At 38.6% G+C, this 13,722-nt stretch overlaps 1 protein-coding gene across 1 annotated transcript; it reads right to left on the bottom strand.

Moving 5' to 3' along the window:
- Window positions 1–4,335: 4,335 nt before the first annotated feature.
- LOC132613282 (uncharacterized) lies at window positions 4,336–5,148 on the bottom strand. Its single transcript, XM_060327307.1, has 2 exons — window positions 5,034–5,148; window positions 4,336–4,826 (listed from the first exon to the last, which is right to left on the bottom strand). The coding sequence occupies exons 1-2, from the start codon at window positions 5,146–5,148 to the stop codon at window positions 4,336–4,338; spliced, it is 606 nt and encodes a 201-aa protein (XP_060183290.1).
- Window positions 5,149–13,722: the final 8,574 nt, after the last annotated feature.

Raw genomic sequence — 13,722 nt, 5'->3', positions numbered from 1 at the left:
GGGTCGACCCGCGTGATTGTTCCGCATCGCGGGTCGATAGCGCGGATATCCATTCTATTTCAAGTTTAAAATTAGGCGATCCCTCCTCATCGCAGAAGGAAAGCCTGATTTCCTCGCCTCTGAACTTTTCCATTATGCGCGATAGGTCTACATCGCAGGCCCAATGCATGAATCATTGCTCTTCATCCCGATTTTATGTTCCTTCCAATTCCTGCAACATGAACAAACGTGACATATATCATACAAAAAAAATTGGGTGGCCTCCCTGTTGACACCCAATTTTGTCCCGCCTCTCCTTCGAAATACCTATTTACGTTTCTAACATTTTTGGAAAATTAAAATATATATATATATATATATTATATCTTACTATAATTACTAGCCTCTTATCAATACCCACATTTTATTATTCTATTACAGTTACCTATTATTATTATTATTATTATTATTATTCACAATTTTTATTATTTCGGCATTTTACCAACTTACGCATACACATCGCATCTATCTTTGCATAATTAAATAATAGTGTTTATTTACTGTGGATTTTCGAAATATTATTGCACGGCTATTACAACACCATTTTTTATTATCTGAGCATTAATAATTGCATATTTTTATATTAAGTAATATTGTAACACAAGTTATTTAAATAGGTCTTTTATTTAAATGTAGTAGCCCAATCAACTCATACCATTTTCGGACCAGCCCATTCTTTTAATTTTACCCAGCCCGGGATTTTAAACAATTAGCCCAATAATTAAAACAACCCAGTCCAACATTCGACCCGGTCGGCCCATCTCCTTTAACAAAATAAGATGAAACCCTAGGGGTTTCATCTCCTTCCATTCTCGTCACTTTCCAGCCGCCCCCCCCCCCCCCCCCCCCCCCCCCCCCGCTCCCTTCTCTCTCTCCCTTTCCACACCTCCACCACGCTCCTCTCCACTCACCACTGTCCCCCACGCTCACTGTCATCCCCCCACTTAATCTTGTCTCCCCGCTCCTCTCAAACAAACCCTAATTCGCCCTATATATAATCGTTGTCCAAGTCAAGAAGGGGGGGATTTTTCGGGTTCATAAAATTACCTCAAGAAACGGAGGATTTGGGGGATTCACAGGATTACCCCAAAGGAGATTTTTTTGGTTGATGAAATTACCCCCCAACGACTGATTTTTTTCGGATCAGTAAAAAAAAAAAACCCTCCCAAGAATCAAAGTCTTTGATTCGCCAGATTTACCTTTAAAATACAGATCTTTGATTGTTTCCAGTTTTTTTTTAAACATCGGTTTTCAATTTTCTCGGTATCGTCACGAAAATATCAAATCTTGTTCTGTTCTTGTCGAATTTTCGTTTGGATCTGAGTACACGCGAGTTCGAATTTCGAAGTGTTTCGAGGTATATCGGAAGCTCGAATCCCATTTCGCTGCACCCCAAAAAGGTTTGTAGTTCCCCCTTTTCCTATTTATCTCTTTCAGCAATTTTCTTTAGTTCTCTGTTTGTAGGAGTAATTTTCTGCGCCGGTATGTATTTGTGTGTTTTGGGTTTAGTATCAGTTAGCAAGTACATGTCATCATGTGTTTAGTTTAGTATTAATTAGATTAGTGTGATCCTAGTTAATAAATATTATCATATGTTTATGTAATTGCGAGTATGTGTTTTAGGTATGCTTTAGAAGTCGTCTGATTATAATGAATATGTGCTAGCATATGTTTGCTCAGTTTAATATGGGCAGGAGTACCATGATAGTTTTTTTTTTGTGATGTGTTAAACATAGTTGATTTTGCATTTTTGTGAGCTAAAACAATAATGTGTGCTAATTGTAATGACTCTCGGATATTTATATAATCTCTTGGTCATGGTCTTCTAATCAACCAGCAGTTTTATCATATGGTCGATTACGTGAGATGATCTAGTCTAAATGATCACTCTCTATTAGCACAGTTTTGCATTATCTGTGATTTTTTTTAAGAAAAGGACAAATGCCTTACACATATTGCATGATTGTTTGTTTTGTTCAAAATGATGATGAACTTGATTTAGCTACACCAGTTGTGTCCATAGACTTTTTGTGATGAAAGTTGTCAGAGGATGCCTGTATGATATGTTTGGTTGCATTTTGTTGGTTGAATGGAGGTTCAGTTTTTGAAAAAAAAATCAAAACTCAAAGTGTGTATATCACCATGATCTCTGTGAATATCACCATTTACATTATACCTACACTGTTCTGATCAACTTCCTATATGTTGATATTGATATATCTTCATTCCCTGCTATCCTGCCTGGCATAAGCATTTCCTTTCATCTCTGGGCATGTTTACAGTTCACATCCTATTTGTTTCTCTGTTTTCACCTAAATGTTTTAGCCATTTTTATCCTTTAAGAGTTATTAGGAATTTCAGACTTGATATGATGTTGAAATGAATCTCGGAATCAGTTAGATAGGATCCCTGTGGGCAAAAAATGAAACTGATCAACTATTTCAATACTCCAGCCCATCTGTTTAACTTGTCTCCATTTAGTCAATTACAGAAATTGCTGGGAATGTCGTTGGATATTGATAAATATAGGTCTCAATTCGTTAAAGAATATCCTTGTCTCGCTGATTTCTTATAAGTAAGTAGTCTAAATGTGCAAATAGATACTGTTTATTAGCAAATATGTATCAGTGAGTCTCGGATGAATTTCGTCATCGGTTTGGGTGTTATTCGACCTTGTGCACTGTTGCAAGTATATTTCAGTTGGTGATGCATATTTATGTATCTTATTGGTATACCTCTTTTAGACAGTTGTGAACGTGTGTACATAAGATATGCCTGAATATACATAATAATATACATAATCTCTGATCTGTTTTGAGCTCATTTTTTACGTGTTCAACTTCATTCATTGATTGCATGCTAATTCCTTTCTTTTCATTTTTTTTGCATGATCATCGCATACAAGACCGAGGGACTTATCTCCTTTCGTATTCGGTGTTGGGCTAAAAGCCCAACGAAATCCCCCTCTGTCCAGCTCTGTCCGCAGCCAAAGAAACAAAAGTGAATTCTGGGCCAAAGCCCAAATAAAACAGCAGCAGCAATCTCGAATGGGCTGGCCCATTTAATATTGTTTGGCCTTTTATTCTATTTTTTTCCTCTTGTGCATTTAACTTGTATGTATGCAACTAACCCTTTATCCTATTTTATTCTCTTAACTTAGATAGGCTTTAGTGTATTAATGGGCTCAGTTTAGTAAGGTGATAATTTAGTTTAAGAAAGACTAACAAATCATTCCATTAGTTTATTTCCCTTCCTTTTCATATTAAATGTCTAATATTTTTCCATTTTTTTTTTTGGGAATGATTAATTTACAAAATGGTATGACTATATATTCTAAGTAAAAAAAAAAAAAGAAATCGTTTTATCATAAACGTTTCGAAACGTTACTAATACGCAAATATAAACTCAAGTATATTTTATAAACAATTTGTCAAATTTGGAATCAATCATGCATACTTTTAACTAGGCATAATTAATAAAAAAATTCACTTCCTTTTGAATCCTACTATAAGCTTAGATTTTTTTTTACATTGCTATATTCACGTTATATTTTCTACAAGTCTTATTTTAAATAGCATTTATTGATTTCATATGAAATCTTAGCGACATTTTGAGCTCTATTTAAATAGCATCTAAAATCCTTATTATGCAAAATACCTTTTACAAGTTTTATTTCTAAATATCATCTTATTTTAAAGTCTAGCCACATTTATAAGTCTCCTTTAAATGACATTTTTTTTTAACAATGTTTATAAGTATTATTTCATGCCAAATTATCACATTTTTTCTGTAAATCTTATTTTACTAACATTATTTTTCTTTTCAAACTTTAGAAATATCTTAAAGCCATTTTGCTAAATTTTAAGCATTATATTTAATTTAATTAATTAACCTAAGTTGTTCGGATAACCGTAAGTTAACGGATTCTAAAGGATGCCTAACCCCTTCCCTTTAGGATAATATAGAGCCCTTACCTAGAATCATATTGGTTACGCAGACTATTAATTGAGGTTTAGTTTTAACTTCGCCTTAGTTTCCTAATTCACCGTTTAATTAATTAGGTGGCGACTCCTTAAAACAAATAAATAGGAATCACCAATATGTTGTTTTCCTAAATTTAACTTCCGGGTTAAAAAGGGGTGCGACACTCCCAACAAGTGCCTTAGTTAAGGTCGTGGCACGACACTTTTTGTATTTTTCTCATTTTTACCATTTTGTTTTAATTGCTAATTTTACAAACACGGGTTGCCTCCCGAGAAGCGCTTGATTTAACATCGCAGCATGACGCAGACTCTCTCAAGACTCTTCTAGCTCCATCGAGGTCCTCTCGCGATAAGTGACCTCTCTAAAGTAGTGCTTTACTCGCTGCCCATTCACCAAGAACGACTCGACATAATTCAGCTTTTTTAACTCAAGTGCTCCATGGGCTATCACACGCACTATCTCAATAGGTCCAGACCACTTGCTCTTCAACTTTCCGCCAAAAATCTTCAGCCGGGAATTATACAACAAAGCTAACTGCCCAGGCTCAAACTCATGAGGTTGGATGTGTTTGTCGTGAATTCTCTTTGTCCGCTCCTTGTATATCTTCGCGTTCTCATATGCATGATAGTTAAATTCATCTAACTCGAGTAATTGCAACAACCTCTTTTCGCCAGCTTGTACCAAGTCCAAATTCAACTTCTTTATTGCCCAATAAGCTATGTGCTCAAGATCAACCATCGATAGATAACAAGCCTTGCCAAAAATGAGCTTATGTAGAGATGTACTAATGGGAGTTTTGTAGGCTGTTCTATAAGCCCACAGAGCATTATCATGCTTCAGCGACCAATCTTTCCTACTCACACTCACAGTCTTCTCCAAGATTCTCTTAATTTCTCGATTCAATACCTCCACTTGACCACTCGTCTAGGGATAATAAGCGGTCGCTACCTTGTGTTTCACCCTATACTTGAGCAACAATTTATCAAAGAGCCTATTACAAAAGTACGTACCTTGATCGCTGATGATGACCCTCAGGGTTCCAAACCTTGTGAAAATATTCTTCTTCAGAAATCTTGCTACCGCACTAGCATCATTGGTGGGAAGTGAAATGGCTTCCACCCACATTGAGATATAATCGACAGCCACAAGTATGTACTTCTTCCCCTTTGATGGTATGAAGGGTCCTATGAAACCTATACCCCAACAATCAAATACTTTCGATCTCCAATATGCCATTCAACGGCATTTCATATCGCCTTGAAATGTTTCTAGTTCTTTGGAAGCTATCACATGTTCTCACGAATTCATGAGCATCTTTGAACAACGTCATCGAACAAAACCCAGACTGAAGTACCTTTGCGGTTGTTTTGTCACAGGCGTGATGTCCACCATAAGGTGACGAGTGAAAACTCTCAAGAATTAAGGGGACTTCTTCATTTGGAATACATCTCCTAATCATTTGATCTATGCCAACCCTGTAAAGATACGACTCATCCCAAATGTAGAATCTGCTATCGTGTAAGATCCGTTTTTTCTTCTTATGATTAGCATCGGGAGGATACACCTCACTCGCCAGAAAGTTCACCATGTTTGTATACCACGGTAGTTCGACTGTCTGAAGAGAAAAAAGTTTCTCATTTGGGAATGTCTCCTTAATCCTACATCTTCATCAACATGTTCCCGATCTTCCAGCCTCGATAAATAGTCTGCTACTTGGTTCTTTGTGCCCTTTCGAAAAAGAATCTCCATATCAAAATCTTGCAGTAGCAGCACCTAACGAATAAGTCTGGGCTAAGCATCCTTATTGGCAAATAGATACCGAAAAACAGTATGATCAGTATAGACAATCACCTTGGTCCCCACTAGATAAGATTGGAATTGGTCAAAGGCGTAAACAACCACCAATAACTCTTTCTCTGTGATTGTATAGTTCATCTGGGCTGCATTAAGTGTCATGCTGGCATAATAAATAAGATGAAAAATCTTGTCCCTGTTTTGACCAAGAACAGCCCCCATAGCAAAATCACTTGCATCATACATCAACACGAACAACAGAGTCCAATCAGTTGCAATGATAATAAGTGCATCCACCAACCTCACCTTCAGCTCGTCAAAGGTTTTCAGATAGGTGATACGCTCAAATTTACACTTTCAATAGCGTAAAGCGGACGATGTCAAATATAGTAACCCAACGAGGTTGGGGTCAAATCCCACAGAGAATATGGTGTGAAAAGTTTACTAAATAAGTATTATACTAATCTTGCGGTCTTGGTGTATTCCAGAAAAGGGTTTCATAGTTGTTTTGGTTTGTGGACTAATTTAAAGTGACTGAAAATTTAAATTTATAAATATATGGGTAAAAAGAACCAAGGTTGTATCCCCGTCAAATAAAGTGTATGATCATGGGTATCGATCTTGATATACTTCCAATGGACTGTTTGTATGGATGCACCTAATCTCTATGTGAATCTGAACTATTTCCCAATAAGAATAGATTATTTATTTCTATGCTTTTTCCAAAGATAAGAAAGTATGCATGAAGAACGGTTAATTATGCCAAGTAAATTCCTCTTATTCCGAAGTGAATTTATTAAACAAGGTTTAAAGCCTTGAGTTCTTGTTATTTGTTCTTACTTAACCCTAGCTATTTTCCCAAATAAACTAAAGTTTATGGCGTTAGCTAATGTTTGCAATCACTAACTATATGATGAAAACGAAGAACAAATAAACCATAACAATCCATTTTGCGTATATCTTTCACGATCCCCAATCACAACGCACCCATCCTTGGGTTCACAACCTTAATAAAGGTGTTTAGCTACTCATGGTAACAAGAAAACAATAAAAGATTGAAGATTGCATAATTGAATTTTGTATTGAACTTACGAATAAAACTTGAAAGTAATGAATGTAATTGTCTTTCGATTGCATAATTGAATTTTGTATTGAACTTACGAATAAAACTCGAAAGTAATGAATGTAATTGTCTGGAAAGTCTTCAAAATCAATAATAACTCAAAAGTAATTACTACAATTCTAAAACTTCAGATGTCTGAAAAATAAAACCTAAACAGGTATTTATACAAGTCAAACTCGGAATAATCATTCCCAGTCCTGTTCCAGCTCGGCTTGCACTTCGACGGGTCGTCGTTGTACTTTGACGATCGTCGACATGTTCGACGACCATATGGACGATCTGAATACTCTTTTTCACTCTACAGGAACTCCACCGTCGAAGCACTTTGACGGACCGTCGATCATGTCGACAGTGCAAGTCGACGATCTGATGACGATTTGATGATTTGTCACTTTGCAGGAACTTATCGACGAGGCAACTCGACGGACCGTCTATCATGTTGATGGTCCGTTCTTATGCTTATCAGAACAGATTGCTTATTTTCCTCGTTTTTTTCGCTTTCCGAGCATTCTAACTTCGAAATACTTGCACAACACAAAAAGCACATTAAACTAACACAAACTTGCTCGAAAACAAGTAAAACTTAGAGTTAAAAAGCATTAGATGTGCCATAATTCACGGCACATCAACACCCCCAACTTAAAGTCTTTGCTTGTCCTTAAGCAAGTCAACTAACAGACTCAACCTGCAAATATCTCGATATCACAAAGTAAAGCTGTCTCCAGTGGTTGTGGCAATTAACTTCCGGCATATCATGTATATCACAATGACTCTCCCCCCAATAAAGACAAACTCAATCAAGTACTCGTTGCAACTAACACTGAGGCTTCAATTTATGACATCTAGTTATCAAATAAACCATAGCACACATGAATTAAGACTCACGGAAAACCAATCACTTAAAAAATTCTCATGCCCTCACAAAGACCAAAGAATGTCCCACATATATGTACACACAGAATGGGACAAAAGACAAAGGAGAAGATAAACGCTCACACTCACAATGAAATTCTCTAGCTAAGCAGGCAAATACCATAAGCTTGCCCTTATTTTCAATGCCCTCGACTTTGGACAGTTCGGCTGTGGTCACACTAGGACTTTTCAAGGTTGTAATGTACGCTCGGGGACGGGTATGATAGATATTTGGATAACTGTGACTCACCCTCCTTGAACACTACATCTTCATATTTTCTTTTACCCTTTTCACCTTTTGTTTTCTTCCATTCTCTCATTTTTTTTATTGCCTCGGTGTGGTTTTATTGCTATTCTACTTCTATATAACTTTTCTTTTTCATTTTGTTTTCTATTTTTTTTTAACACTTACCACACCAATATCTTTTACTAGGCAATTCACTTATATCCTACTTAGGCTTACGCCTCATATTCCCCTTATTCCACCTATCACCCTCAACTTAGGCTTTTAGCCTCAATCTTATTATTTTAGTGCCAAGGAGGGACCGAGTGCAAAAGGATGGATATTCAGAACAGGAATCGGCTTATTACGGCTAGTCAAAGAATAGGTTTTAAGGCTAAAAAATGGCTAACAATGGATATTAATCTATGGGTAGGCTTATATTTAGGCTAAACAAGGGTTCCTAACACAAACAAGGCCTAAGATCATTTCACAGCTTCACTTATCTTCATAATGCAGGCACGACTAACAAGGCAAGTTCTAGATACATACACAACTAGAGAATATATCTACAAAACCTCACAACACATGGCATCAGAATTGTCAACATATTAGTCTCCCCGTTATAATTCCGCACACAAGGTAACCCAATAATCTAAATGTCACACAAAGAAGCATGCATGTCAATTAAACAACCAAGTCCATTTTTTCAAAAAAAATTCGAAGGGGAGTACCTTTTTCTCAAATCAAAACAAGACAGCCCTAAGTCAATCAGACCACCACCAGAAAAGTCAGCAGTACTCTACTTTATCGAAACATGACCTAAACATTCCAGGTCAACAAGAAATAAACCCCTCAGGAAAAGAACCATGGCAAAGAAAAGCCAAGGGGGTCCTAAACACATATATACAAATCAAATATGTCACGACCCAGCCCCGTGGGCCGCGACTGGTGCCCTTCTGGGACACCCCAAACGAACTCACACCCAGATCATCGTAATTCAAACTCAACCGAACTCAGCATACGCTATTCGAACTCAACATCGCAATCAAACATTTACCGAACACTTATTCTAAGCAGTCGCCCGTACAGATCAGACAAATTACAAATCAGAAAGGAGGCGGAATATACATCGCCAAATTTCACACACACACATCAGAGGGGTGGCGGAATGTACATCGCCCCCAAATGCATACACACACATACAAACTCAGAGGCCGACTTGGCCATAGTAGCGTACGGGCCGCTCAAGAACGCAAAACAGACTCACATGCGAACACACCGGACCCACGACCCACAAATCTGACTACAGGCCTCTAGACAAAACAGAACATAAGAACATAGGACGAGACAGGGCCCCGCCGTACCCACTCATCCAAATATACAGAATACAGACACAACAAAAGACATGTACCAATGGCTAGGCTCCGAATCAAAGGGGAGCTCTCCAACACAGCAGAATGAGTAGCCTAGACTGGAGGACCACCCAAACGAGCTTCTGTACCTGCGGGCATGAAACACAGCCCCCGAAGAAAACGGGGGTCAGTACGGGAGAAGTACTGAGTATGTAAAGCAGAAGGTACAGAAATCACAAACACAGCTGGAGTCAGAAAGAACAAACACACCGACATCGCAAACAAAGCAAACCTGTGCGGGAGGCGAACGTACAAATGCAAATCAAATCATGTATAGGGTTTAAGAACGTGGTCACCCCCCCCCCCCCCCGACGCTGGTGCCACAACACATCATAACTCCAGAAGTTTTCAAATCTCCGTACAATCTCCAGACACATCATATCACATACACATCATATCATCAGAACATATCAAATGCCATATCACATCATAACTCCATAAGCGGTAACCGGCCCTATGGCGAGGCCTCGGAAACCGTAACACATCATAACTCCCGAATATATATTTTAGCGCGCACGATCACAAAGTCGGCCCGGGTACCGACGAACGAAGTCATAGCAGACAGCACGAACAGAGTAGTGCAGAAACCATATGCATATCAAAAATAAATTTGTCGGACTCAACATATAGTTTACGTATAGGTATATACTGACGCCAGAAGGCTCGGAGCAGGAATCAGATTGATCAAAGTTTATGTGTAAAAGTTACGGAGTTCCAAACTGCCAAGTCCTCAAGAAAAAGCGTTCATAAGTCATTTTTCGAAAATCTTACATCATTCAGAGGGGAAAACGTACATTAATGGCATAGGAAGTTTCAAACGCATCCTTGGTCATAAACAGACGGTCGCAGATTATAACGGACACAAACGGACCAAACAAACCGAATAAGGGGAGCCTCGGGGCTCGCGGGCCCACCTCGGGTCAAATTGAGGCGGCAGACACAAATCACAGACTTTCGGCTCCATAGAGCCATCTACGAAAGTTTCGGAGAGTTTCGGACACAACAGCACAAGTTATGGATGTACGAACATTCTTTTAACCAAATGCGACTAAAAGGGTTCAATCGCGCTGAGTGAATAGTGCTCGAACTTGAACTTCGATTTCCAAGAGCAGGGTTATTCCCGAGGGGCCGATCTTAACCTAGTATGTCTAGGACATGCCAAAAGAATGATAGGTAGGCTTTACATACCTGGTTGGCGCCTTACGCTCCTCAAATCGCAATTCCCATTTTGTCCAGAAACTGCAAATGGTCACTTTTACCAGTTACTATTCATGAGAATTTACATTTTAGTCTTTGGGCTATATTTGGCTACCGAAATTCCGGCAGCACTTCCCCTATAAATCTAATACCCCCGAGACTTAGCTCGGCTCAAAATACAACAACGACAACAACCCAAACATCATTACACCATACAACCCACAATCAAACCACACTAACTTAAAAATTGCACCTTATTACATAAGTTGGTAATTCTATATTCAAACTTCAAAATTCCAAATCTATTTCCACATTAGTCCATTCATTCACTCATTCAAAATTATTCAAACACACCACCAACAAGTTCCAAACCACATACAAACTTATTCAAGGTTCATTACTTTCCAATTTTCATTCAAAACACCAAAAGTTACGACGAACATTCTAACTTGCGTCGTTTCATTCCAAACTCATTATCATCAACCATAGATAAATTTTAAAGTCTTTAATATCATAAATATACTATGGTATACACAAATATACCAAAGGTACACACTTTCCGATAACGTCCGAAATCATTTTCTAACACCAAATCAATTCTCCAAACATTCATTTACGATACAAAGGTTACAACGACACCTCAAACGACTAAACGGAATCAAATTCACATGGTCTTGCACTACCTACAAGCCACGGCCAAACACACCCTTTCTACACACACACACCATGCACAAACACAACCCCATCCCATAATCTTCATACTAATTCAATCACTAACACATATACATCCATTTCATAACATTAAAACATAAAAATCTTACCTTGTTCTTAAGATTCTGATTCGCCACAAACGTCGCCCTTTCGTCAAACTAATTGCACCACAACGAAGAGCACCTCGAACTCATCAATCATTCCAAAAGAGACTAGGCGATTGGATTAGAAACAAGCCACGAATTTTTTTTTTCTTTTTTTTTTTTCGGCCGAGAGCACCTTCAATGGTGTTCTTGAATTTTTTTCTTGTGTTTATCTTGAAAAGTCTCAAGTATGCATAATATATATCCAACTAGGAGTCATGTGCATAGCACATGACTCTTTAAAAGTGGGCTTGGGCTTGCCCCCCTTGGCCGGCCACTTTAATCCCTTGGGCCTAAATTTTGTATTCAATTTTCTTGGCCCGATTCATTAAAAGTCCCGTTTTGTAATTCCCGAAACAAATTCTAAAATTCCAAATTTACCCTCGGCCTTCCCCGAGGTCTTGACATCAATGATTTCATAATCAACATGAGCATAGCAACTTGAATCAAAATATCTCCTCAACACACACAAGTCTTATTTATTTCTTGATTTCCCGTTATACGAAAATACGGGACATAACATTCTCCCCCCCTTAAGAACATTCGTCCTCGAATGTTGAATCGACCTCATGGGTGTCGCACTACTCCGGGAGGGTTCTCTTGATAGTTGTCCTTCATTGATTTCTCCGACATGGTTTCTCTACCAATACCAGGGGTAGATTTCTCACGTCACCGATTCACATGCCTTCATAATACATTTCCTCATACCCTACGAAATCCCCAAACCCTGCACTATATTCTTGTAATGGTAAGACGCTTTCCAGACATCATCGTCAATATCATTTCCTTGTCACACTCCTGAGTTCCCTTACCACATCGTCGTAATCTCTCTTTACTTCATATCAGACACTTCATGCCAAACAGATTCAGAACTAAAACCGGACGGATTCATAATCGGAGGCAGACATACTCAACTTATGGCGGATGGATTCGTAGGCGAAGTCAGAGGTACAAAAGTGGGTCAAACAAATCTGAGATCAGGGTCAGACATACAAAGGCGTATCAAACGAATTCGTAAGCAGAATCAAACACACGAAGGTATACCAAACAGATTCACAATCGAAATCAGACGTATGGGATCATATCGAACAGATCCGAAATCAGAAGCGAATATACAAAATTGTTTCATACAAAGTCGTGATCAGTCAAACCGGAGTGTGTCAAACACACACGCGGTCAAAATCAAACGCACCGAAGCATATCAGACGGATTTATATCCAGAGTCAGACCCACAGAGGTGTGCCAGACAGAAACGGATTCAGAATCAAACGCACAAAAGGTTCATCGGACAGGGACATGGTCGAACTCAGAATTACAGAGGCGTACTAGGTAGAGCCTCCTCGGAATCGGAAGTGCAGAAGCACCACATATAGATTGTCAATTTAGAATCAAATCGTTCATATTAAGGCTCCAATAATTCATGAGAATTTCCCTTTATTTGCAAACTCACTCACCAAGTCGTCACGCAATTCGTCTTGCGTCTTACGTATCGACTTCCTTCAAAAATTCCACTTACTCACACTGCTTATCTTTTATTTATCACAACATTAGTTTCCGGGGCTCGGCTCTTAGCCCTCATAGGCACCAAATGAGAATCATACACGCACACATACACATACATATACACATACACACGTTTATTCATACCTTACTGGCGAACATCTCTGGCTGTTATTCAAATTCATTCAATTTCCCAAGAGGTGTCGTACCCTTTCCTTTTTGCCCATTTAGTCCGCCTCGTTCCGCGCGACTCCCGAAAGGGCACCAATTACTCCACACACATTCTATTACCTTTTGGTTACCTCAAATTCCCATTTACATTAATCATACTTACACTTATGAAAAACTTTGCATTACTTCCCAGGGGGTCACCCATCCAAGAATTGCTCTGGCTTGAGCACGCTTAACCCTGAAACTTTTACACATTTTAACGCGTTAGGGCTGATATAATTTCTCCAATTGCCCTGTACGACCTTTGTCACGAAATCTTAGGCCAAACGGGGTCTTAGCAAATTTTTCGGAAATTTTTCGTAACGGGTCCCACTCTGACCCAAAGAGGTCGTTTGCTTTTCTGGTTGTGTGGTCTATCGTTCTAGCCTTCCAAATCCCATATATTTTCCTCCCACATGTACAGATAACTACCTCGGATATTTTCATTAATTCGGATTCTTACCCTACCTTTAC

Source organism: Lycium barbarum, chromosome 1, assembly GCF_019175385.1.
Source record: "Lycium barbarum isolate Lr01 chromosome 1, ASM1917538v2, whole genome shotgun sequence".
Taxonomy (NCBI): domain Eukaryota; kingdom Viridiplantae; phylum Streptophyta; class Magnoliopsida; order Solanales; family Solanaceae; genus Lycium; species Lycium barbarum.
Note: the sequence above shows the minus strand (reverse complement) of the source record. Positions and strands in the feature narration are given on the sequence as shown.